General features: G+C 47.5%; 12 protein-coding genes across 12 annotated transcripts; 3 read left to right on the top strand and 9 right to left on the bottom strand.

The window, feature by feature from the left end:
- Positions 1 to 487: 487 nt before the first annotated feature.
- BT62DRAFT_1014207 (uncharacterized protein) lies at positions 488 to 1,154 on the bottom strand (the record flags this gene model as incomplete). Its single annotated transcript, XM_043178180.1, has 3 exons — positions 488 to 622; positions 712 to 795; positions 846 to 1,154. The coding sequence occupies 3 exons, from the start codon at positions 1,152 to 1,154 to the stop codon at positions 488 to 490; spliced, it is 528 nt and encodes a 175-aa protein (XP_043032755.1).
- A 1,657-nt stretch (positions 1,155 to 2,811) lies between these two features.
- On the bottom strand, positions 2,812 to 3,830 carry BT62DRAFT_771504 (uncharacterized protein). The gene has a single exon (XM_043182227.1). The coding sequence runs from the start codon at positions 3,462 to 3,464 to the stop codon at positions 2,856 to 2,858; it is 609 nt and encodes a 202-aa protein (XP_043032754.1). The 5' UTR covers positions 3,465 to 3,830; the 3' UTR covers positions 2,812 to 2,855.
- Positions 3,663 to 4,564, top strand: BT62DRAFT_771820 (uncharacterized protein). Its single transcript, XM_043182228.1, has one exon. It carries the CDS (start codon positions 3,861 to 3,863, stop codon positions 4,311 to 4,313), a length of 453 nt encoding a protein of 150 aa, XP_043032753.1. The 5' UTR covers positions 3,663 to 3,860; the 3' UTR covers positions 4,314 to 4,564.
- A 147-nt stretch (positions 4,565 to 4,711) lies between these two features.
- Positions 4,712 to 4,941, bottom strand: BT62DRAFT_826547 (uncharacterized protein; the record flags this gene model as incomplete). The annotated part of the gene is made up of 2 exons (XM_043182384.1): positions 4,712 to 4,791; positions 4,854 to 4,941. Coding segments are annotated over 2 exons (168 nt in total), but the record flags the coding sequence as incomplete, so codon positions are not given.
- An 879-nt stretch (positions 4,942 to 5,820) lies between these two features.
- On the bottom strand, positions 5,821 to 7,701 carry BT62DRAFT_1014202 (uncharacterized protein; the record flags this gene model as incomplete). Its single annotated transcript, XM_043178179.1, has 9 exons — positions 5,821 to 5,859; positions 5,913 to 5,986; positions 6,064 to 6,132; positions 6,182 to 6,359; positions 6,411 to 6,632; positions 6,710 to 6,783; positions 7,056 to 7,227; positions 7,294 to 7,356; positions 7,411 to 7,701. The coding sequence occupies 9 exons, from the start codon at positions 7,699 to 7,701 to the stop codon at positions 5,821 to 5,823; spliced, it is 1,182 nt and encodes a 393-aa protein (XP_043032751.1).
- A 1,184-nt stretch (positions 7,702 to 8,885) lies between these two features.
- Positions 8,886 to 9,497, bottom strand: BT62DRAFT_939157 (uncharacterized protein). The gene has a single exon (XM_043187666.1). It carries the CDS (start codon positions 9,311 to 9,313, stop codon positions 8,996 to 8,998), a length of 318 nt encoding a protein of 105 aa, XP_043032750.1. The 5' UTR covers positions 9,314 to 9,497; the 3' UTR covers positions 8,886 to 8,995.
- Positions 9,498 to 12,012: 2,515 nt separating this feature from the next.
- On the top strand, positions 12,013 to 12,549 carry BT62DRAFT_1081705 (uncharacterized protein; the record flags this gene model as incomplete). Its single annotated transcript, XM_043179698.1, has 2 exons — positions 12,013 to 12,335; positions 12,408 to 12,549. The coding sequence occupies 2 exons, from the start codon at positions 12,013 to 12,015 to the stop codon at positions 12,547 to 12,549; spliced, it is 465 nt and encodes a 154-aa protein (XP_043032749.1).
- A 226-nt stretch (positions 12,550 to 12,775) lies between these two features.
- On the bottom strand, positions 12,776 to 13,740 carry BT62DRAFT_1014199 (uncharacterized protein; the record flags this gene model as incomplete). The annotated part of the gene is made up of 8 exons (XM_043178178.1): positions 12,776 to 12,805; positions 12,856 to 12,873; positions 13,030 to 13,148; positions 13,202 to 13,208; positions 13,248 to 13,300; positions 13,351 to 13,408; positions 13,478 to 13,557; positions 13,635 to 13,740. The coding sequence occupies 8 exons, from the start codon at positions 13,738 to 13,740 to the stop codon at positions 12,776 to 12,778; spliced, it is 471 nt and encodes a 156-aa protein (XP_043032748.1).
- A 1,446-nt stretch (positions 13,741 to 15,186) lies between these two features.
- Positions 15,187 to 15,536, bottom strand: BT62DRAFT_939156 (uncharacterized protein). Its single transcript, XM_043187665.1, has 2 exons — positions 15,505 to 15,536; positions 15,187 to 15,453 (listed from the first exon to the last, which is right to left on the bottom strand). The coding sequence occupies exon 2, from the start codon at positions 15,372 to 15,374 to the stop codon at positions 15,198 to 15,200; it is 177 nt and encodes a 58-aa protein (XP_043032747.1). The 5' UTR covers positions 15,375 to 15,453; positions 15,505 to 15,536; the 3' UTR covers positions 15,187 to 15,197.
- A 1,310-nt stretch (positions 15,537 to 16,846) lies between these two features.
- On the bottom strand, positions 16,847 to 17,686 carry BT62DRAFT_1014197 (uncharacterized protein; the record flags this gene model as incomplete). Its single annotated transcript, XM_043178177.1, has 2 exons — positions 16,847 to 17,145; positions 17,533 to 17,686. 2 exons carry the CDS (start codon positions 17,684 to 17,686, stop codon positions 16,847 to 16,849), a joined length of 453 nt encoding a protein of 150 aa, XP_043032746.1.
- Positions 17,687 to 18,947: 1,261 nt separating this feature from the next.
- On the top strand, positions 18,948 to 19,479 carry BT62DRAFT_1060285 (uncharacterized protein; the record flags this gene model as incomplete). The annotated part of the gene is made up of 2 exons (XM_043178603.1): positions 18,948 to 19,242; positions 19,295 to 19,479. 2 exons carry the CDS (start codon positions 18,948 to 18,950, stop codon positions 19,375 to 19,377), a joined length of 378 nt encoding a protein of 125 aa, XP_043032745.1. The 3' UTR covers positions 19,378 to 19,479.
- Positions 19,480 to 21,420: 1,941 nt separating this feature from the next.
- BT62DRAFT_924834 (uncharacterized protein) lies at positions 21,421 to 23,618 on the bottom strand (the record flags this gene model as incomplete). Its single annotated transcript, XM_043184668.1, has 13 exons — positions 21,421 to 21,492; positions 21,759 to 21,800; positions 21,853 to 21,885; positions 21,935 to 22,062; positions 22,116 to 22,176; positions 22,298 to 22,346; positions 22,390 to 22,499; positions 22,559 to 22,659; positions 22,781 to 22,805; positions 23,027 to 23,052; positions 23,234 to 23,266; positions 23,375 to 23,394; positions 23,584 to 23,618. 13 exons carry the CDS (start codon positions 23,616 to 23,618, stop codon positions 21,421 to 21,423), a joined length of 735 nt encoding a protein of 244 aa, XP_043032744.1.
- Between the last annotated feature and the right edge of the window lie 1,518 nt (positions 23,619 to 25,136).

Below are 25,136 nucleotides of genomic sequence, written 5' to 3'. Positions count from 1 at the left end.
CAAGCGTGAACACGCCTACGCAGGACTCATCACATACATCAACTCCTCCGCCGAGGACCTGGTCACAGAAATAGGCTTCGTGATGATCCTGCCAGTGTTCGAGGTGCAACCGAAGCTACCTGCAGCAATAGGGAAAATTATTTCTCCTGCTTTTCCTTCAACAACTTATATTCATAGCTGGAGCAAGCGCGCTGTGAACGATCGAAGACGACGTCGAGGAGGCGTGCACCGAATAATGGTCCTAATGCTGCTCAGGTGTCGCCATTTCAGCGAGCCAAGCCACCTCGTTTACGAAATCCTAGTTTTTTTGTACCCCACTTTATGACTAGCAATCACCCGCTACTCGTGTCACAAAAGCGGCTGCGATCCTCGCAATCTATGAAAGTACCATAAGAACGGGCTCTTCTGAAGAAGTAGGAAATATACTTTTACCTTGCTTATTCATTAGGTCGGTCCTACTTCCGAATCGGCGTCATCTTATGTCGGTCTAGCGTGATATGCTATGTCGTGTGACGTTGACGGGTGCGCAAGCTGCAAGAGATTTCTGGGATCGAAAGTTACGGGTGGAGGGTTGTGGTTTCTGGACAGCATGATCTCTCTTGACGACGGCGTTTTCTCGGGTCTTTCTGCTTCGGGAGAGCAGCGCCGTGTCAGAACAACTGGAATAGCTTATTTCATACGAGGCAATAAAAATGAACACTGGTGACATACCATGTGGATATTAGTCTTGAACCTGAGTACCAGTTGGTCGCGACAGCTAAGGTCATTGTTCTGCAAATAAGGAGCACGTAGCGACTGAAAAAAGTGGTCAGTTTACAATTCTTTCAGTGATGGCTCTACCGCACATAGAATGAGGCAGGACGGTGCGCATAAACTGCCGATGCTTCTCGTGCCACTTTCCGTTCCAAAAAGAATCTTGTCCTGACGCCTCGACATGCATTTGGCCAGAGGTGTGCGACGTACGCAACGTGCAACAACGGCAGCATAAAAGGGCGCCCCTGGATTTGCTTAAGAGTTCCGACGTCGCAAAATACAGAGTCTTGCGGATGCCACCGGAGCGCCTGGTTGCTATCTAGCCGGGCTCTTCCCATTTCTGACGCGGAAAGGTTGTAGTCCTCCAACGGAAATGGGCCAATAATAATTTTCGAAGACATCCGTACAACGCAGGACAATTCCTCTAGCCCCACATTCACACGTGAGAGCACCGTCGGGGTAACACACCATAGCGATTGGCACTTAGACCACTATGTATGTGGCAATGAAGCTGTCGTTTGCCAGATAACCAGAGAGGGCAGCGAAAAATCTGGCACTATTGGAAATCTACGGGCGGCTTGTGCAGTATCCAGCTTCATAACTACAAGCAACTCACCTTGCAGGGTCGGTCGGGCACAGCTTACTCATGGTTTGAGCAACGGGCCGGTCGTTGGGGGAGGTTATAATCCCCTCAAGAATAGCGTGCTTTGGAGTCTTAGGTCATAGAGTGAGCTGAGAACACGATAGAGAAAGGCCGATACACACCGTCCAAGCCGGTACTGCCATCTAATTCTGTGCACACCGACAGCTTTGGCTCCGGCCTCCATCTTGGCACAATATCCTCATATTGTTATCCCCCTTGCACTCTGGCGACGACAAAATTCACAGAAGAAGTTGAACAAATGGGTGCGTCAGCGTGGAACTTCAGAAGGATATCGCCTAGCAGACGCAATCGACATTATAAGTCAAAATATCCTTCATAGTTGGCGTAAAAACGTACCTGTGTATACAAATGAGACCATGATCATTTCCTTCCTGATCATATGCCCCGAACACGAGGGAAAATCCAACGTTTCAGTCTAAACAAAGGACTGCAATGTCTGATAAGGAACGACGAGAGATTAATCATGATGACTGTGCCCGTATGCGCTCGCTGCGCGACGGTAAGCGACGTGTGACAGTAATGGTTAGGGAGAACGAGTGGGGGCTGTAACTGTGACATGCCGATGTCACCCAACCTATTTTGGCGGAGCCTAAGCATTCAGTTCAACTTCCGACCTTGCTTCGAACTCGACTTGCCTCGATGCTTAGGACATCCAACTTCAGGCTTACACTTTTTACTTTCCTGGATCCTCTCATGTTATCTAATATATCGTAAATTTTAAATCTTGTAGGCTTCTGGATTCGACCTGGATTGCACGGAGTGATGCCCCTAGATTCAGGAAACCTACATGGCATGGTTGTGGCATGGTAATATCTAGAAAGAAACACATACCGTCTTCCATATGCATCAACGAACCTTTCCATTGTCACCATGGCCTACCATGCATTCGGTATGGATCGAGTATCGGAAAACATCAAAACCAAAAAAATAATGCAATTAACCTGGTCGGTGATTACTGGTATATTTTTTATTCTCTCTACCCTAATCACTATTCCGATCAGATTAACAGAAAGCGGGGAAGTTGTTGGTGTTTGATGGAATCACCGGCAGTTTTCTCGGGCTCAAAACTAGTCATACCTGCCTTAACCCAAGGATTCCTCTCAGATACGCATCTCGCTATTAAAGCATTTTTCTGGTTCTGGTTTCCTCGACGAACTTTTTCTCTGAAGTATAAGAGGGTCCTTCACTATTGCGGAGATTCTCAGCTGGACTCATTCCCTCCCTATACGCATTCAGTAAGCCATAGGGTATTCCCACATTCTTTCGCTAAAGCCTACACCCCTTCTGATTTGTACGCTGTTTACAAGTCCTCGGAAGGGCCTCTCTACCGCTTCCGAACCCCGAACAATGGAGAGACAACAACCCCGTATTTCGTCGGTCCCGCACTCCCGCTTGACTGCTTTTCTCCATCGGACCATACTAGCCGCTATATTTCTTTTTAGAACCACGGAGGTCTCTCACCGCCGCTTAAATTACATCCTTTCCTCCCCCATAAACCTGCGGGCGCATTTGGAATATAGCGCCCAGCAGTCCAATGTTCTTTAAATTGGACGGCGGGCTGGGCGTGGCATAACATTGATCTCGTCCTCACTGTATGTCTTACGAAAGCCTTGGTCAAAAATGCGGCAAAATATTTCCTCATCTTTCGCTCAGCTTGGGCTTCGCAGACTATTAGCGTCGCGCCAAAAAATATCTGACAGACCCTATCAGTTCCTTGTTCCATGGCAGTCCTCAATCCCAGCGTAGCCACATCCGTACTGTGTCGCCAATCATAACAAGATGTTACCGCTCCACTAATTATGTCCAGACGTCGTCCTTCAGGCCCTAGGGAAACCGACAGGCGTCCCACAAATGAACCTATCGTCTCTATCGTCCTGCATTTATCATAATTCATCTCTCGACGGGCCAAAACCTCCAACGAAACCTTCCTCTCCCACCATAACCGCATAACGCCTCGCGGATGAAATACCCACCAATGACATGCCCAGCACCTCATGCTCGAGGGATCCACATATGATTCGACGTGCGGCGATGTCAGAAATGCCATGGCCGTGGAACCCCGAGGGGAGGGGGCCTAATATATTTTCCCTAAAGCATGACCGCCTTCGCTTCATTCTTATCTACACCCGTCGCTCTCCAATTCTCGTCTGTAGCCATATGTACAAGTCTGGACCCCATTAACCGCCGGCAATAGACCATGAATGATCGTGCCTCCCCCTAACATCTTTCTCCCACAGCTCCATTATATTATTGCCTCACGCGCTTTACTCACAATAAAAGACGCCTAGGGCCCATTCATTCCCGGAACGCCAGCCGTGCCATAAACAACAAATAAGTACATTCCAATCCCCCGTCGCCAGGACAATACAATTATTGGCGCTGATCTGCGCATTCGTTACGTTCAACGTCATATTTTCCCGTTCCTGTACCTATACGTGGCTGCATGGACATGTCCAAGAAACCGAAAGCGAGACAGTTCCAGGTGGACCGTCTACGTCACGCGCGCTATATCTCCCGCCTCGGTGCTGCGCCACTCCCGAGTAACGGAATGGTGCCTCAGGGCCCAGATAAGCCAAGCCTCCCCCGCCCTTTCCTCTGCTGCGTCATCGTCATCGTTGCAGGGGGAAAGGGGGATAAAACGCTGAAACGAATGAAAAAGGCGCACAACAGCCAATCAGAAATCTGTAATGAAGGATGGGGGGCAGAGATTTGCGATGAAAAGATTGGCGCCCGTTCCCTATCAGGAAAGGATTCTCGTCTTTTGAATTTTTGGCTCGCGAATGTTCCATCGGGAAAACAATTTTCATATCCTTGCCCGAGGTCCGAGGGTCGGCGGCGTTCATTCCCATGGAAGAGAAGCGGGTATTGGGTATTGTGCGCTATGGGATACAGTTGAACATGAAAATACGACGAAACATAGGGGAAAGCCGAAGAAAAACAGTGGGACATGAATCATAAAGAAATATGAATGTTGCGAGAAAAAGTGCACCGTCAACGGTAGCCAACACGAGTGTAGCCCTTCTCCTCTCTGACATTACTGACGCCCATTCTCTCTCGCCTAGCCATCTCAGGCTCGTCGTTAAAGTCATAATCGTACACCCTCCTTCGAACTCTCTCATCCTCATACCGCGGAAAGACAGCTGCCTGCAGCCTATACCTCGGCACCTCCTCTACCTCTTCCTCTTCATCCTCTTCCTCGTCTGACGGTTGCAGAGGACGCGGCACCCTCGAATTCACATTAGAGTTCGAATTCGAAACCGAGCTCCCCGGAAAGAGCGAAGCAGCGCCCGGATTGGTATGATTTCGGTAATGTCGGCGCATATTGGAGTTGACATTGAATTCACGCCCGCAACCAGGGAACGGACAGGTGAAAGCTAACAGAGTAGATTCATGTCAGCTCAGGTTCGGAAGCTGTCAAGGTAACACCTTAACGTACGGGTAGCCCCAGTATGGGTGTTGATATGTATCCTCAGGCTACTGGGTCGGTTGAAGCGCTTGTTGCAAGTCTTGCATACGTGTTTCTTCCCTAGGCCAATACCGTCGTCTTCACCGTCACTGATCACGCTGACAGTGGCGCGGGCTGCGGCTTCGGTAGCAGCAGGCTGGTAAGGCAGTGTCGCAGAGGATGCAATATGCGTGAGGGAAGAAGAGGCCGGATCTGAACGCAGGACACCGAAAGAGTAACCCTGTGGTTGGCCTGAACGTTCAAGACGACGAGCAGGGATAAGAGTAGGTGGCGCAGTGCCTTTGACGCGCGCTTCGGGCGCAACGCGCAGCAGGTGCTCTGTAAGCAGCAATGAGTCAATGTCAAAGGGGGGTTGAGGAGGGGAGGAAGAGAGATAATACTGACCTGGAAACATTTCATGGATACTGGGGAGGGAAACGGTGGCCATGGTGGCTGTAGGTGGAAGGGGTGGTAGAGTAAACGAACGCAAATCAACCGGCAGTTTTATAGGCGTTCCTTTTCGGCAACTGTCCGATTTTCCGTGCCGCCTAATATGGAACCGCCGGAAGTAAATCAATGACAATCATCTCCATTGGACGAAGGATCCACCGAGCCTCGTTCTCTCCCTCTAATTCCCTTTCTCCGATAGAAAAGTCTTCTCGAGGACCGCGCATCGTAGTATTCCTTGACCTTCTGTTGTCATGCCTGCCAGGAATCGTTCGTCACTGCACACGATTCTCTCTGGTGAATCAGGGCATGATATTGATCTCTCGGCGCCAATACGCAGGTCTGAGTCATCCGGCCTTCGTGCGAGGATCCACCTGGGCCGCTTATTGGAGAGATGCTCAAATCACCGCAACGTTTTCTACACGAATACCACGCACTAAGTCCTCGTTACATTCTGCAGCCACGCTGCGAGGCAAATCCAGCGTGTATAAGTGGTATCAAGGAAGTCTCACTAGGGAAGGCCAACATCTCTCACGGATCCGAAGCCGTTCTTAATAAAACAAACATCAGTGAGAATGGAAGAGAAGAAGAGAGACGGCGCACTGAAAAGAACGAGGCACGATTTGAAAAGGGGATTAAAACTCCGAGATCGGCGAAGAACTTTTCATTTCCAACAACTGCATGTAGAAGCGAAAACAGCGATAGGCGCTCGTCAGGCTCCCTCGGTCATTAAACAATTGAGACGCATCGATACCTGCATCCGGCCGCATCCGAGCACTAGGCGAAATGAATAGGCGGATCATAGCGGAAGAAGAGAAAGGACCTACTAGGGAGAGCAGGGGAAGAGCCCAAAGTGAAGAGAATGGACCAACCATTAGGACGAAATATGAAAGAAGCGTGTTTAAAGAAACGTTTCATAGGGTCATGTTTGCGCCGAGGGTGATGTTCAAAGCACACGCACTCACCGTGGAATTCTCCCATGTGAACCCGTGGCCCCGATAGGTTGGATTCATTACCTCGACACACGGAGCGCCAAGAGCTGAAAACAGGCTGCGATACCATCAACTCGAGGTTTCTGGATCTGGGGAATTGATAAGTCACCGGTTTCTGGTACCCGGATCCCAGGATATCATCATCAGGCTGCCCTTGACCTGGACCTCGGAGTCCGATAAGGCGCCATAGTGGGGGGAATGATGCATTCGTGGAAGTTTGAAAGCGTTTTAACTCGGAATTCTTACCTAGCTGGGACTCCTTGGCTGTCTTGTCAACTATACTCGGTGCATTAGAGCCCAGCTCTCCGATGAAGGTAAGAAGAAATGTCCTCTTGACATTTCATATGTGAGGAGAAATCAGCCCATGTTTATATTTATATTATCATCGCTCTTAGACACAGTTCATACCTGATTCTCTTGGTACCGCTCTTGCCTTCTATGACGACTCGAGAGGCCGTTGTGATAGTATCTCCAAACGTTCACTTCGTGATGAGGTTAATGCTGGGCGATGCACATATTAAACAGTACATACCTCATTAGAAGCAAAACGATCACCAAGACTTGCGAAGCGCACGTTATTGCCTTCTTAAAAGCCACCACGGGCGCTGATTCGTTTCAAACCAATACATACAAGCGATTTTCTGCCGCGTCCTCGGGTCAGAGAGAACAGAATTCAGTAAAGTAAGCATATTAATCATGATCGAATCAGAGTTAAAAACAAACAATTGAGACGTAGCAATTATTTAGAAGCTACATGCGCCAAGACGGAGACTCAGATAAGCGCCTTTAGATGACGACTCAGCTTGGGAAGCGGGAAACAGAGAGAATGGAAGACGTGTGAACGTAGTCCTGGAATACAATCGTGGATCCAAAATTGGATCAGACACGTTATTAGAGAAGTATCCAGTCCTTTCCTGGGGAGAGCGCTAACCTAGCCATATAAATAGTCAGCTGTCACTGCCTTGGGATGAGGATGGACAGTCTCACCTCACTCCGGTGACAACGGTATCAGCTGTGCGAGCAATCCGCCTGTCCGGGTCATAGCTGCTCGTCACCTACAGGGGACAGAACTCAGACTTCCGGGCCATGAAAACAGTAAAATAAAGAACCTGGGCCTGGGCCTTTAAGACACACAAAGTAAGCACTATACTCCGGATCTTCCTCGCAATATTTAGGAGGCGACCTTGATATCTGCGTAAACAGGTGAAGAGATGCGCCACGAACGATTCGGCCAATTGTAGACGATTGTTCACCTCTCTATCTTCTACCGTGAACACATTCATATAAAGAACCAGCCTGCTGCAGGTCTGAGGTCTGATGACGTGAAGGTCGAGGACCCTATGAGGTATCGAAAAGAGAATAAACAATGCCTGCGAATACCTCCGATGCGCTTTTGTCATTACGTTGCTATTGATTTCTACCAGATGCAGAATCTACAACGTGGGTTATTATCGTAAGATTGCAACCATTCGGAGCGACGTACCCAAACTAAGGAGATCGATGCTGGGAAAGCTGTGTTCATTCCACTCCAATTTTAGAAGCGCGTTAACCCAGTCACCGGGAGAAAGTGATAAAATCTTCGAGAGGACCAGAAGAAAAATAGCAAAGAGCGGACGGTAAAATCGACATGGTCCAAGCACATCTGAGTGGTGGTTGAGAGAAGAGAAGACTCGGCAAAATCCGGTCCGCATTCCTCTTCTGAGGATTTTCTAAAAACGTTGTGAAATGTCCTTGCAGACAATCTGAGCGCATTCCATAATTGTTTGATTTCACGGACTATTCCCCTGGATTAACGGATGCTGAATGAACCAAAAATTCCCTCACAGTATTTTTGGGGCTTTTCGGCATCTTCAAAATTGTCCAAGCGCAAGGTTCAATCCGCAAGTAAAGGAAGAGCGAAGGCAAAGCGACCAGCTCGAACTTCACATAAGCAAGAGCAAAAAAAAATATGGTCCGTCTTTCCCTAGGTTCGGCATTCTGAGTCTCGAAGCCGTCCTAATATACGTGTATTTTCATCAAATATTCGTAGCTGGGAACGATGCCGTGGCCTACACTGGACTGTCATCTGCGGGGTTTTCAACTGCGGACGTCCTACCTTAACACAAGCAGATTCAAGCAAATCCAGTTGTATCCTTTATCCTCGTGCTGATACTAGTGCTGAACATTGAACGCACAAATGATCCGGTGTGTGTCTTCTCTACCGTGCATCATGTCATACAGCTCAATTGACTCCCTGACGCACGTACTGCGCCTACTAGCAATCGCCGATGAGAGCAGCATTCTTAGTTCGATTCTATTCTCCGCAGGCATCTCAAATGTTGCCTTTCATAATGCTCCCGGCCGCTTTGAATTCTTTCCTTATGCTGGCTTGTAGTCTCTTGCTTGGTTTTGTCCGAACACCACGGCGGATTTCTACAAATCCTGCTCCTGACCCTGCTTCTAAGAACTAAAAGCGAGGCCGACATCACCTCAAAATTGTCTGCTGCGTAACAAGAGGAACTTTGGCACAGCAATCAGTACCTTGCCCGGCCCGCAGTGAACTGCGTTCAATTGCTGCTACCATCGGCCACATGTTTATACCGTGCAAGTAATGCCCAGGGATTGCCCATCAATAAGTGCATATCAGTCCTTTCACGTGTACAACTTTGACTAGAACGTGTAAGATCTGTCAGCAGTCTATTATACAACCCAACTTCACTTTGTCCTCGCCATCACAGCGTCCACATGATTCTTCACACCCTCCTCCCAATCATCCCAACAGACACTCAAAACGGCCGAATCCCGGCCGTACGGGAATTCCTCCGCCTTGGGGTCTCCCTTCCTCACTCTCACCCCTCCAGAGGCACGGACCTTTGCTTCAGGCCAGACACGCGCCCACCTCATCACGCCCTCCATCTTGAACCCCATCCTATTCGCCGCTCCAAGACTAGGCTCGTTCGCTGCGCTCGCACACCACACAACGCGCCGCAGGCCTAACCCTCCCTCCCCAGGCAGATTGAGGGCGTAATTCATCAGGATACCGACGGCGTTCGACGTGACATGGGTCCGCTGGAACGCTGGCAGGATCATCACGAAGCCTATTTCTGTGACCAGGTCCTCGGCGGAGGAGTTGATGTATGTGATGAGTCCTGCGTAGGCGTGTTCACGCTTGGATTTGTCGTAGACGGCGAACCCTGTCTCCCCTGGCCCATGTTCGATTCGTTTCTCCCAGAAGGACGTGATGAGATCCTGTGCGTCGGTGAATGGGCCGATAGGGAGGAAGTCGTAGAAGGAAGCTGGAGGAGCAGCGTCGACGTGTAACTTTGCGTGTACGGAGATCTGGAGATGATGTGACTGGATCAGTGACAGATCACCCCTGATTTTTTTAACTCACATCAAAAGGCACCAGTTTCACGCGTTCGTTTTCTAGGACTGGGGGGAGTGGGAAGCAAAAATTGTTGACAGACATCTCTCTCGTTAGAAAGTTCTGGGGCTGCGGACGGTGCACCTTCATAGATTAACAATCGCCTGAGTCGATTAGCGGAATGGCCGGGCGGTACGGATATCCGGATTCCCGGGTGGATAAAGAGCACCCGTAAGTAAACGAGGATGCCTGGATTTGGGATCGGCGTTGGATTTACACGGCTACATATGCATGTGGTTGTAGATTCGGGCCCCGAACGTCAGCATGGCGAGGTTGGATTTATCAGCAGCTTTTATTTATGAAGGCATATTATATAAACGGGCCAGTGAAGAATTCTATTAAAAAGTATATAATCGCTGTTGAATCTTGGTGAGGTATGGCTTAGACATTACCTGACATTCACACATCCTAGTCTCCAGATTGACTGAGTAATGGGGACATTGAAAGATAAAGGATTGGTGTGCCATCGAAATTATGTACTAGGGGAAGAAATGGCGGACGTTGCCATGGCAGTTTCAGCATTGGCGGTGAATACCTTTTTTGTCTGTCCCATTTGCCAATAGCGGTTGCTAGGCTTTCCACCATGGTCGTTCGCCACATCTAAGAAGTCAGCGCGAGTTCTGCTATGCAACACGAGAATGATATTTTTCATTACATATCGTTCGTTTTCTCCATCCCGACTCGTCTTTCTTACCCCCCACTACGAACAGAAAGCTTGTGTCGCCAGCAAAAGACGGGCGCCGGTAATAAGCCGCTGGAATGCGTGTCTGATTTCAGGACATCTCAGTGTCGCTTTGCTGTTTCAGGCCTTTCCCCACGTTCATAGCTTCATAGACCAATTCTTTCGGGTGGGCGTTCAACCTGGATGAGTATGTTCTCATTTAGGCCCATAGCGGTTTCGATTGGGAGGACGGTTTGTCTAGTCGTCTCCGGAAGACTGTTGTTCACAGCCTGATTGTAGATTGGACAAAGTACTTATCATGGGTCGACTGTTACTCCAACACGGGTTTCCAGGTATACTTTATCCCTTCCTGCTACGGTATTTTTACGAACGTTTCTCTACGCGATGGAAGGTACCCACCGATTACAGTGACAAAACTGTTCTCGCGTCTATCGAGCGTCTTTTTTGCCCAGCAGAAATGTGACGCTGAATATGAGGGAACTGTACTGATAATTTTGGGAGGCTGCTCCATACAGTTATTTCTGATGGTCTGTTGCTCGCGTCTGTTATTTCGGAGGCAATACACATGTTATTAGCTTCGATCATTGCGGTATGTTGAAGGGCTAGCTCGGAACGCGAGTGTGGTAGGGGTAGGATTTGAACAAAGGTATAGGGAAGAACACTTAAAGTATGGATTGAAACTACAATCAAGAGCGAGTAGCTAATTCGGGAAAGAACTACAGTCAGTTTGCGGGATGTATAATAGTACTGTTAGCTGTAGTATCCCTGTCTTCCAACGATCTCTGCTGTTTCTATACGCGTCGGGCAGGTGAGATTTTGACCGAAGCTACAGTCCGGAGAGGTACTCACTTGTCCAGTGCCATTCATAGGAGCCTGAACAGAAAATAAATACTAAAACAGAACGGTAGGGATCGAAAATTCTTACCGGAGGGGGAGGGGGAGGAGGCCCTTGACTCTGTACCTGGGGAGCCTGACCGCGGCTCTGTTTCGCAAACGAAGGGTTAATCAGACGAATGTGGATAGCGGTGAAGCATACGTTTCCGCCACTGAGCATTTCAGGGGAGAAGAATTCGGTGCCTGCAATCGGTTTCTATATACGCAGTTAGTGTCAATGCTTCGTTACTCTTTCTAAGTAGAATTGAACCGTACCTGGTCGGAGGGGAATGGGAATCCATAGCTATAAGACATTGCAGAAGAAGGGAAGAACGGTCGAGTATGAGCTGTGCAGATAATGGTGGGGACTGATGGAGGTCAGTTCTGGGAATTTCGAGCGGCTTATATAGTAACCTGAGTGGATGTACCCATAGCAGGGACAATGAGTCTTGTCTTAGAGTGTCAGATGTGGAAGAATAAGGCGATCATGCTTAGGTCGTGCCACGATTTTGACAATGGCAGAAAGGGTCAGCGGTTGCTTGCTTTGAATCGAAAAGACAATGAATAATATTCCACGCAGACAAAAGGATAAGCCATAAAGTGGGAGGGAAGTGAGGGGACCATTCATCGCCAGTTTCGACTCGAAAACGTGGATTTGTGCCAGCGGTGGCATCACAGTATTGTTTGGTAACAGAACAAATAATATCGTTTGGGCCGTCGACAAGATACCAGAGTTCCGAAATTGTTCTGCGAATGGCAGAAACGTTTGCGGCAGTCGCTTCAATGCCGCTTCTGGCCAATTGGCAAAAAGCGGGACCGAAGCGGGGCAGCCGATCAAGTGGAAACGACATCACAGTCATAACTCTTCTCTCTTCTCGACCACCATGTCAGGCGGCGCCTTGTTTCCGTGTCGTACGACGTAGAAACGCGTCCACGGTCCTGATCTGCGCACCGCGTGTGATGGCTCTTCTCCTGCTGCAAGTTTTGGTCCCTGCCCTACAACGTGGATTTTTCGTCGCATTCGGCTCGTGTAGAAAGCGTGAGGGAAATGGCCAGAGTATTATCCAAGTAGCATGGTGTGTTTAACTGTTGACTGATAAAGTCCTCATCCTCATGAGCCCGGTTTGATGGCTAGATGATACCCTCAGGAGATACAAAGCGCGCATTGTCTACCCTTCGATTCCGACGGGGTACGAGAGGAATCGGCCTAAAGAGACGCTGATGAAGCCGTCTTATCTGCGCAGTCGAGGTGGATTCGATGCCGAAATGGACGATACAATATCTGTCTGACAAGGAGATGTTCTTATTTTCAGGACAAGCTGCTGCAAGGATACCCCAGGTGAGGGGGGCCACGATAAGATCCCGGAGCTCCCAGGTTTCTGAGTAAAAGGGTGGCCCTGGTAATCCACATCTCTGTATTATTCAGAGGGAACGTTCGCGGTTTCAGAGGCCAAGTATAGGCGTCCCTCGGTTTGGAGAGAACCGGCATCATAGAAGCTTTATCCTATGCCATGTATCAGGTAAATAACATGAAGTCGATTCCTGACTACATAATGAGCGTCGGGCGGGAAAAAAGATAGACTGTATTCTACGAACCTGGGTTCCAACGCGACGCTATGGAGACATGGCAAGGAAAAGGATAAATGAAAGAGTAGTAGAAACTCAGCCTTTTTAAAGGATGGATGAAGGAGCGGGTTAGGTGAATCTGAGCAAAAGGATGATCAAGCAAGGAAGTACGAGAAGAGACACGCTGTATGCTTTGATACGTACTAAGGTCGTTGTCTCCTTCGGGACCATACACACTCTAAGGGCTTTTATCAGCAACGTAGGACCGTCAGTGAAAATGAGCCATTTACCGCTCGACAATTCGGAACGGAACTTGAGGCACGCTAGATGAGTGTCCCGCGTACAATGATAAGATAAAAAGCCACTACTGGCGCACAGAACGTCTAGCGAGACTTATTAGCCTTGGGATCTCTGAATCAGACTCTGGTGGTGTTTCGGAAGGTCCCCTTGCACGATTCCGAGTCTTTGTAGATGACTATGCGCTGGTCAGAAGAAGAGTGTGGGGACAAGCACAAGGCAGTTCACGGAACCCGGTACGGTCTGAACTCCTCGTCGGAGCTTGTCTGTTGCCAAATGTCTGGTTCTGGAGCCTCAAACATCGATATATCAGCACTAGCATGTACTCAAGAAGATATCTAATGATGTCCCATACCCTGACGATTGCTTTTTCAGCAGACTCGTGCATAATATCCTCAGAAGCCGGGGAGCTGGAGGCTGCGACTAAGCATTGTTCTAAATTCGACACCCTTCAGCTGAGGTCCGCAATCTCGCAATCGACCCTCCCGTTCTCACTCTGCAGCTTGCCGAACTCCTGTCTTTTCTTCGCCGCTGGTCATCTAAACCTGTCGCGTTCCACTCGGAGCTCTCGGAGAGGCGTTCGTTCTCTTTGATGAGGCTTTCGACGGTGCGGGGCATGATGGATGAAAGGAAATGAAAAGCACAACTTGAAAATAATTTGGAGATCGCCAAGTTCCCAGCCGGTATGACAGTGCCAATTTGTTCGTCCGGTGATTTGATTTAGCAGATACCCCTGCTCAAGGGCAGGAGCTATTGTTAGTCAATCTCACATATTTGGGCTCATACGTTCACGGAATTCTGTGCTAGTGAACAATAGCAGGGCGAGCTGTGCAAACATGACACTCTGGAATTATCATCGACATAAGAAAGTATAGTAACCCACGCCCACTGGCTTTCAGTTGATCGCCATCGGAAGTAAAGTTAAGTGCTTGAGGGATGCAAATCACACTCCAGTCTAGTAGCGCTTTACATTTACAAAGTTCGAGACCAAACTTCATCAGAGCCTCCTCCTCTTCGTTTCGGGATCGATCATGGGTGATTCCTCAGAACCGCATTTAAATTGTGGGCCCGGGCTAGGGCGATGCTATAGACACCGACGAGAATATGAGTCGGGGCCTGCATGCAGATAGAGTGAGATCTATGCAAAGCAAGAATAGGAACCGCATACGCACCCTGCCTCTTCCACGTGAGGGCTGACGAGATTGATATTAGAAAAGGATGGGAGAAAACGCAATGGTGAAAAACGCACTGTCGTAAAGGCCCAACCCCGGGGCGGCGTATGTGGCAATGGCTGGGCGGGATCTCATCAACTGGAGTACAAGATACAAATAATGTGAAATACATACGGTTCCCCTTCCATGTGATGCCTAGTGGGAAGTCCATGTTTATGAACATGAACGAGAAGAGAAGCTGCTCACTGGGGAGATAGGATTGTGGCCTGAGGGCTGCTAAGAAAAATGAGTATGTTGCTTGTAACATAACTAGAGAAACACACGTTGACTGGCGAAGAAATGCTGGCTGCTGGATTGACTTGAGCGGACTCCTGTACATAATCCACCGCTGGAGGTGTGACAGGCTGGCCTTTATATGAGTCGCGTCAGACCAAAAGATTAAGGACGTGAACGAACGGTTGTCCTCTCTGGTACGGTAGAACGAGTGATACTTGCTTCGGCAGGGGGGCTTGACATTGATGAAAGCAAGCCTTCTGGAAAGTATAAGATATCACGATAATCAATACAAGTGTTTCGAGGCTGGGCTGGGACCAGGTAATGTTGGTAAGTCAGAATTGGCATATTTCCTGAACAACATAGCTTCACCCGCTGGTATCAGGTCTTTTTCTTTAATCGTGATTGTATTGGTGGACACCTGTTGCTCTGGAGATTGCCAGATATGGGCTTTGGCTTGGGCATCTTGAGTTTGGGAGGTGACGGCGGATGTCCCAATGACTTCTGATTGCTACAGGACAACTGCAGTGAGGTAGGGATATTCGGTGGAGGTAGGGATATTCGGTGAAGGTAAGTGATGCGTACCGCAATCACAGGATCTTCCAGGCGCTCCTCTAAACCCATGACCGTTTACCTGAGGTCTGCATTCTCGCAATCGACCTTCTCCTTCTCACGCAATAACTTGCTCAGCTCCTGTCTCATCTTCCCTGCTTGCTGCCTGAACGTGTCGCGCTGGCCTTTGAGCTCAGAGATAACCTCGGAAAGGCATTCATTCTCCTTTGAAAGGCTGTCGGTGGTGCGGTGCATGATGGTGCGGAAATGAGAAGTGAATGTTTCAGGCGGGAGTTTGCGTGCAGATTTCTGTTTTTTTTTTTAGCTGGGGGACCTGACCAGACTGAATATTTTTATCTTTGTAAAGACTAAGGAATATACATACAGACAGGATCCCTGATGATGATTTCATCTAGAAAACGCTCGCTGTAGCCAACTGATGCTCTTCCATCCTCACCCGGGTAAAGGATGTCCCATCGCGTACAGTTGCTATGGGAGTTGTGTATCCGGTAAGAGTCTGGCTGAGAAACTGGGCATTGTCCCAGCACATCCTGCATATCCGGGGGAAGCCTCGAAGTTCCCAAGGGCCAACGGTACCCAATCCCTCGGAGGCACTCCCGACTTTCTTTGCTGGAACTCTGGCGAGCCCGGATATTTCCTGAATATCACGGAAGGCACTGTTTACATAGTTTCACTGTTGCACATTGGTTTCATGCTTCACTGTTGTTATGTCACAGGTCACGGGATGTGACCTTACGCGTTGCTCAAACTTGCTTTGTCGAATTCAGATTGTCGAGAGGTTCAGTCGACACCTCCATCGGACTTTTCGGATGTCTCTTGACAGGTACTATTAATTCAGTCTTTTGCAGCTTGAGAGATGACACAGCAATATTAACAAACATGAAGCTCGTACTTACAACTTCAAATACCTCTCGGAGTCATGACGACCTCGCAGCACCTTGACCGGCTGAAGGTATCCCTCAGACCTTTCATCAGAAGCCTTATCCGAATAGACCGCATAGGACCATGAGGGGCGACAAGCAACGATGGCCCTGTAATCATCACAGGGACCTTGACGGCGGCGTTGGGTCTCTTTCGAATATAGACCGCCTTGTGACGTTCCATTAAACGAACCTGATTCAGCGCTCTCGTCGCATGGGAACAGAGGTCCCGAAGTAACACGAATATAGTCCACAAAATGGCTTACTTTGACATTCAACATGAAACAGAATCATAACTCAACTTGGAGGAGGGTGGCCCCGCTTCCCATATCGTATATGTCAGGGCTTCGACGATCAAATGACGAGCACGGCCTGGCTGATTTAATTGGCCATTATGTTAATTGATCTTCTCTTGGAAGCTGTAACGCCTACTGATAGTCTCTTATTTTAATGTCATCAACGGTTCACGAGACAGGATCGCACAATGTTATGCGACCGAGATGTCCTTCTCTCTTACAGCCACTATACGAATTTTCTGGGACTATTTCTATATGCCTTGGAAACAGAGAGTTCGAACTGGCACTTCATCGGTATCAATTTATTGTTTTAACCCAACTGGCCGTGCTCCTGTTGATGAATATAAATGCTTGCAGATATTTTCTTGCTAGATATAGGCCATATATTCTGGGTAGCAATAGCGACAGACCTCTATTTCCTAGAAACGTGCATCAACGTCGCAGCTACTCCGCGAGGATTCAAAGCGGGGTCGTCTTGACCATACAACTTTCAACGCCAAGTATATATCTCGGTGAGCATTTCACGAGGAACTCGACAACATGGGGAGATAATAATATTCTTGGAATTGGCGTTGTTCTCTATGGCTTGGTCGTGATCTTTGGTTAGGTAGTCAAGATGGGATGTAGTCACGTCGATAAAAGAGTCGAGCTCTAATATAGGGCGGGGCGGTTTAGCGATAGGAGCTTCAAGACTCTTTCTCTCAAAGTTCATTTGTAGAGCACTGGTTGGTAGACGCTCGATGATTCGCGCATCGGGACGAGCATAGGAATAATCAGGCTGAATGGCAGCTATCCTGGAGTCAAATCCGATTTTTCAGTTTGTATATAAGCCATGGAACTGTAAGTTATATTTAGATGAATAGATGATGAAAACGAGAGCAAATTTACCCATGGAGTGGGTGTATTAGAAACAAGCTGGGATCTTATGTTTCTTGATGGAGAAGTATATCCAGCGGAAAAACATGAGTTCCGTTGGATAGACAACCCACTGCCAAGGTGACGACAGAATAATAAACATATTGAGGACTAACGACAATGAATGCAACAGTGGGTGTTGCTCAACAATGACACAGATCTCCGACCCTACCTCATTCCACTCCAGCGGCATAGTCAACATGATGAGCCACTCATCTCCATGGAGTCCTCAAAGCTCAAACAGACCGACATTGCACTCACGTTCGAGTTCCAGTGACCTAGGAAGCCATAGCTCATACTTTGGCTCCATCCGCGGAACGTCCGCGCTCATGTCTCCCACCACTGCGAAGTCACAGAGAATGTCAGTGAATTTAGAGGACGTCATCACACCTTCACTGGTTCCCTTTCGGACCATGGAACGGCATATCACATCGATGCGACTTCAATCTTGTCAGCATCGCATGACACTGGTAGCAATGATGGAAGTGTGGGCCTCCCCAGGCAAAATACAAACAAGAATCTGCACATGAACCCATCAGCATACAGCCAGTATCTCAACCAAATTCATCATATGCTGGACAAATAATCCCAGGTGATCAGAAGAAGATGGGGTGGTGAGCCCAAGGTGCTATCCACATATATCAACAGCAGTCCTTACTTCCTTCCCACCTCATAACCTTATGGAGCACAAGTTTCTATTATACTTTTGAGACTCTAGTGACACTGGGGGAAAAAGCCATGAAGTCGATTTACTATTGGTACAAGAAGGTTTCATTGCTATGCTTGAAAACCTTTTCAAGCATCCAGCACAGAGACTCGAGAGACAGAAGGAATCGGGAAGTGCCTCTTGTGTGCATTGGTCTTTTTAGGGTATGTTCCTGGATTTGCATACGAAATATCAGCCAGATCTTCGCCAAAAATATGACATGGTGGAGGATCCCCTATTTTTCGTGGATTTTTGGTTTAAAAAGGCGGAAACTTCCCTCGAGTCGCCTCCAGCAGTAACCACCACCACCGTTCTGAAGATGGACAACTACCTGTGTGATGACTTCCAGTCTCTGCAGACGGACTCGGAGGACATCCCATCTTCGAGGCCTGGGGATTCAGATGAGATAGAGAGTCCAACCCAACCGTCAGTTCCTTCGTTTTCTCAGAACCATCCAAACGACCACCCGTCGGACTTCGATTCCATGCAGAGTGCACCTTCTTCCACGCAGACGCTTTCGGGAGACCAATTCTCCGACTCGCCTATCATTTATGGTCCCACTGCACCATTTCTCTCGGACCTTCCCTTGGATTCTCCCGCGAGAGCATCCACCTCACTGGAGCCGGACTCCGGTCGGCAACTCTCAGTAACGCCTATTTTCGTCGATGTATCAGATCGCACACGTCCTTCATCCTGTCCGGAGCATCTTCCTGACCCATCGCTTTCTACTGAGGCGAAAGAACAGCCCGCTCGTCAGGACCTCTCGCCATCCAGGAACAAGCGTAAATGGCTACAGTCTGACTTGCAGGCGTCCTCAGCTTCTAACTCGTACACGATGTCTTTGGGCGATTCACCACGGTCGGGATACGAATTCTCCTATCACGAAGACGACGAATTGGATTCTGATACGATCTACCGCCCTAGTCCAGGACCCTCGACCCCCAAAAAGAGAACTCGGTCGACCCGGGAGATGAAGAACTTTGGCGAGAAGGACGGCGGAGGCGACGAGCTGCAGTTCGTTGCGGATGGCAGTAAGAAAAGTCGCAGAAGGGAAGCTCCTGTTCCTCCTGAGTTCCGTCAAGACGATCAGGCTGAAGCAGAATCTCACACGGTGCTTCCTTCGGTTCCGTTCGGCGTGGAGATGGCAGGCGATCCCAACAATGACGAGAGGACGTACCCTTGCACATACGAAGGATGCGGTAAGTCCTTCTATTACAAAGGCAGTGTGAAGGAACATATCAAGAGTGTGCATTTGGGCAAGAGGCGTCGTGCGCTCGACCTTTTCTCTCTTCGGCTCCAGTGCTCACAGTTCCCTAGGTTATACATGTCCATACGAAGGCTGCAACAAGTCATTCAGCAGGAAAGAGTATCTGGAAAAGCATATTGATAACTTCCATTGAGCCAATGGTCTCTCGTGTTGCACATTTTTCCTCATCCACAAAGCTAAGAAGTCAACATTCTCTTCGTCTCATCGCTGTCTGTTACAATCCATTGACTATCTGTCCCTTACATATATATACCCATTCGCCACTTTAGACACCGTACTGCTAGGTGTTGAATTCTCTGCACTTAAGCAGGAAGTTATACAAGTAACAATTTCTCTGTACTCTGTTTGTTATGCATACCACAAATATTCATGAGTCACATTGACTTAGAAACTGTTGCGGCCATGCGAAGTTCTCTCCAATTCGGAGTCTCTGAAATGAGAAATGATTTATTTCCGGGAAGTCTCACCTGCACGCATGGATCCAGTTGGCTGTGGTGTCATCAGTGACACTTCCCACCCGCGTGCCCGATGCGCATCAGCTGTGCACTTGCCATACACTTTTCAGATCTTAAAGATCTTGTCAAAATCAAGAAAAAATTTCCCTGGTTTAGAATCAGCAGTGGGGGGGGAGGGGCTGCTCAGGGTCATTTTTGTGGCTTTCCCTGTCGCTGCCCTGTTGGCTCATTTCTGGCCTAGCATTCTTCAATCTGTTTGTGGAAATTGCCTGAGTTTCTCGTGCTAGATATTGAAAGTTCTTCACTCACTGGTCCAACAGTACAAGAAGCTTCACTAGGGCCCACTGGCTAATCATCATTCCCATGTCCCATTGACAGGACATTTACCTACCATTGTACTGTGCATTGATGGCTATTGGAGACATTGCATGGCAGAGAGGCTGCACCATTGATGTTCTTGAGGAACCATTGTGGCATTGGCAAGGCCCAGACACTTTGGTCATAGTCATTCCTGCCACCTACCCTGAGCCTTCTGTTATATATTGAGATCTGTTACTAACTGAGTCATGCTGGACAGCACTGTATCCTGTCAATAAACAATACTCTGATCTGTACATTAAGTGTTTGCACAATGAAATGCTGAGAAGTAGCACTAAAATGGATCAACAATGTGTGAGATGCACACCACCAAATCACCAACACCAAGTCACAATGTGGTTTGAGGGAGGAATGGTGACACCTGGATTCTCAGTATATAGATAATGTAATGTTGATAGAGTGCAATAGAATGTAATTCAAGGATATATATTGCAGTTTACTGGGACAAAATTGTCTGTGTCACTGAACACAACAAAATCTATCTCAAATGGTCTGCCTGATGCAGTTTCTGGACTGATATGATGCACCTGGTTGTGACTTATACACAAACACTGGCTGTTCTGAACTGTCTCAGGTCTGTTCTGACTGTCTGACACAAACTTTTGGTTCCTTTCTGGGGTTCTTGCACAAGACAAAGTGACCTGGTCACCACAATACTATTCAAGTTGAGTCTATGACTTGAAGCTCTTAACACAACCCTTACTGTTCACTTGGTAGCATTTCAGGGGAGGTCAGAAATCTGTCTTCCCTCTATACATGACCTGGTATCTATACTTCCTAGCTACCCATGGCTGACTAATATAAATGACCACTGACTAACATACTTGCTGATGCAGCCTAGGAGGCTAAACTCATTCCCTGACAGATATGAGCTCATGCACAGCTACTGGGTTGGTCAATTGGGCTGGAGCCTGGTCCTTGCCATCATGCCAATCATGTGGGTCCTCTTTCCAGCCCTGGAAACCTTGCATATCACACAGGGAGGCCTATGAATGCCCTGGTTTCTGCTAGACCTAGAGATGCCACACTCAAGGGGACTACATGCTTTCCAGGTAATCAATTGCTTAGTTCATCTTACTAGGGTGGATACAGAGTAGCTAACTGGGTAAAAGCAATAAATATAGCCTCTTTTCTATCTGGTATGGTTGCCTGGCACATCAATGATGATCTTCTTTCTACAGATAGACAGTTGTGTTGACATTCTCAAAGTCCAAAATTGAATGGCAGAGACGAGAAGGGATCTCTTCAGGAAACATTACCTTATATGTATTTATTGGTCCTGTTATCTCACATGGTTGATTATAGATCACTTCACTGTCGCACAATCGACCTCTTTGTGGATATCAAATGGATGAACATATAGGATGACGTAACTGCCGCCCCATTACGATACGCGAGGCCGCCCATTCGTACGACTGCATACAATGCTTAAATACAACTTGCAAGCTAAAAGGACTAAGTACAATAGATAAACGGAAGCCCTAGAAAAAAGACTGATAGCTAAAGATGACAAGGAAGTTCAAAGTTAGGATAGTAAATGGGCGTCCGAGAACAGAAGAAATGAAGGGACCGAAGCCGGCGGCAAATTCAAACTTGGATTTATCAATACTCCTCGAGTTAGACTCTTTGAGCAGGGTGGTCTCGAGTACGGCGAATAGTATTCTTTCCGGACACTACGAACATGCTCTCCATAGTCAACCGTTTCCTCGATGATCACCTCAAGCTAGGAAGGCCGATCAGCACATTTCTCATAGACGTGACCTCAATACACACACCTGTCGTATATTTTCCTTGGGATAGTACATGAACTACAAAAATCAGCTCCAGATGTATGATTCTACGTCGAACTCTTCCTACCTCTCCACCTAGGGATCTTAGCTGATGCGATAACTGAATGAGAAGATCACGACATGTTTCGTCGATCTCACGGTATTCCCACATTCCCCAGCGCAAGTCATGGATGGGAAGGAAGAAGTTCGTATATACTGATAAAATCGACCAAGTGAGTGAGTGCGGCAGAAACAGGTCGGGACCTTACTTTTCTCGATGAAGAAGTATATCCCGAAGAATAACATCGGTTCCGTTGGATAGACAACCCACTGCCAAGGTGAGGACAGAATAATAAACATATTGAGGCCTCACGACAATGAATGCAATGGTGGGTATTACACTACAAGGAGAGTACATGACTGATTCGTAGAAAGCGATAAAGCACCGTACCTTATAAACAAGCCTAGTAAGTGTGTGTTTTGCCACAGAGGTAATGAACCTGAAGACATAGTATCCATGTAACCAGAAAGTGGCGCACGAACCCGAATGGCAATTCGATCTCTCGTTGCAACGAGAACAAACAGAAGAATAACCAAACCGCAGTAAGGATGTCAAATACCGTGGATAGGGAGAGGCTGGCCATGAAGATCCACTATGATTCATGTTAGGTCTCAGCATTGGGGTCACATGGCGAGGGTGATACAAACATACACTCGGGTAATTCTGATGTAAAGCAGAAAATTTCTGAAGCCGGAACCTGTCGCAAAGACTCAGTCCCAGGAACATAAATGGGAAACCACAAGCACCAACATCTCAAAGATAGACACTGCATATTCGATTAAGGATATCAAACCCCGTCAGGAACAGATATGCACCAGATGAAGCAACTGAACGTAATGAATGGTTACCGTCGTAGAAATCTGTGCCGCTCACCTAACTGCATGAAGGACAGACCCAGCTAAGAGAAAACGTTTAGACACATACACTACTACAGAATGAAACACGCACGATAGGAGCGATTATAACCCAACTTCGGTTGCTAACTGCGGTATTGATTGATAAAAGGCCGAGGAATTTGCGAGATGGACAAACGTTTATATATCTCCTCTACGGAAAGGCTTTGAGATTGACTGAGTTTCCTGTTGACCCGGTGCTGAGTGAGGCTGGAACATGACTCACCATTGCATGATAAAGGGTTGAATCACCTGGTATGGATCGTAAGAGCATTACGGTAGTATACAGGATAGATGGTGTACCGTAACCACATCGATTAGCTTCAAAGACCAAGTGAGCAAAAGTACAATAGTTACAAAGGAAAGGCGCTTGCCGCAATGGACCTTGAAACTTGTGAATCTCGGTCATTCATTAAACGAGAGCACTACTCACCAATGGATATGATCGGCCATATCCTCAGGGTATCTAAGAGAATGCGATATATAAACGAGAATGAACATGGAGTGAATTATATCGAGGATTCTACAAGAAATGAGCCGTTGGCATGGAGAATTCCTAAGATCGGGGACGTACAATACAGCAATATGCTAAGCCTGGTCAGTTGGACTGTCATGAGAACAAGAAAAGCACATACGATGCAACATTCACGCAAAGAAATAGGCGTCAATTGCCAAAGAACAAAAACGGTTGGCGTGACGCTCAACCCACATGTCGATGAGCAGGTGGCTCATGAGAGTAGATTTTGGTATACGCATACCGCGAAGGGTAAAGTAGTTACTAACAGCAAGCCAGTAGAGCTCTCCTCCTGCGTATCCATGGTGAGCAATAGAAAAAGAGGTTTACACCCACGCCACTGCAACAGATTTTAGCGGAGTCTGAAATATCAGCACCGCGTGGGCATTCAAACCCAAATTAGGACTGCATTTGAGCCTTTGGTCGACTCGGCTCGCCTATCTTGTCAAGTCACATTGTTGCACAGGGGTCTTTATAACACTTCTTGGAGCATATTATGTGTAGTTATCCATTTATGCTTTCTCATCATTTCCAGATACCTCTGATGACCAATGTTCATGACTAATTGTACTGAGCATGAAAACCATCATTAGAGAGCCTTATGATCAGAACCACATGCAAACCATCTTGAAGTTCCTGCAATGATAAATCTTCAGTAAAATTGAAATCTGTGAGTACTCCCTGGGGAGGTAACAGACCTGGGACGTGCGATGACATTGGCAAGGTAGAGAAAGCTCTGGGGCATTTATAGAGAATCACTGGTATCGAGAACAAGCATGAAATGATCAGCTATGAATGGGAACACAGCTGAGTTCTTGATATCTCAAAGTAAATGTTGAAATGTGAGTTCTGACTGTCAATATTGTTCATACCTCTGGAATAGGATTATCAGAAACAGTTATAATGAGGGTATGAAAAGCACGGATTTTTTTTGAGTTCCACCTTGAATCATGAAGTAGCCTGAGATAATACTTATGATGTACAGTTGGACTTTGATATCAAAGGCAAGAGATCACTTTCTCAGACTCCAAGTCAATAGGTGCACAGATGCTGAGTCAAGCATACAGTTCCCAAATTTTGGCTGCATAACAGAAACTGCACTCAGACATGTATCACAGCATATGTTTACTCAGATTTGTCTGACTGCTTAATATTTACTTATGCTTGACTTGAGTGTGGAAGGCCTTTTTGCAACATATAAGGAGCAGTGCCTTCAGCAAAGCTTGAAGTCTTGAAGATGAAATACCCAGGTATTTCTGTGTGTGCAGCATCTTCTAGTACTACTGTTCAGGAATTTACTCATCCTTTCTGCAGATCTTCAGTCAACCAACAGTAACTCTTGCCAGCCTGGTTTCCTTTATGAGTACTTGGATGGCCAATTTAGGGCTGGGATATATTCTCCTACCTTCATCGGGATTCAGAACCCCACCATGGTTAGTGCTACTCATGCAGCATTAATCAGACATGGGAGCCTGGATCTTCAACAATATTGGTATGCATCCCTATTGCTGATATTTTCTTACCTTCATCTTTTTTAGAGAGTCAACATGAATAGCAGGAAACAAGAGTTGAGACCACCTGTTATCTGCCTTTGATGGTTTCACTGTCATTCACCACCATTGCAGATGCTGCATCACTTGAACTATGCAAAGAGGGCTAATGAACTTGGTATCAGTTTTCCTACCAGTCAGCTACTATGATACTTTGGTCACATGCAGTGTCAGGTTATGCATCGAGATCCGGTCACTTTTGGCCTCATTCCAGATTGGTGAGGTGGCATTTGAGTTCATTTGGTACAACACCTGTCTAATGTTGGGTAATG

This window comes from Guyanagaster necrorhizus (genome assembly GCF_019112545.1).
Source record: "Guyanagaster necrorhizus MCA 3950 unplaced genomic scaffold BT62scaffold_82, whole genome shotgun sequence".
NCBI classification, from domain to species: Eukaryota; Fungi; Basidiomycota; class Agaricomycetes; order Agaricales; family Physalacriaceae; genus Guyanagaster; species Guyanagaster necrorhizus.
This window is presented reverse-complemented; position numbering and strand designations above follow the sequence as displayed.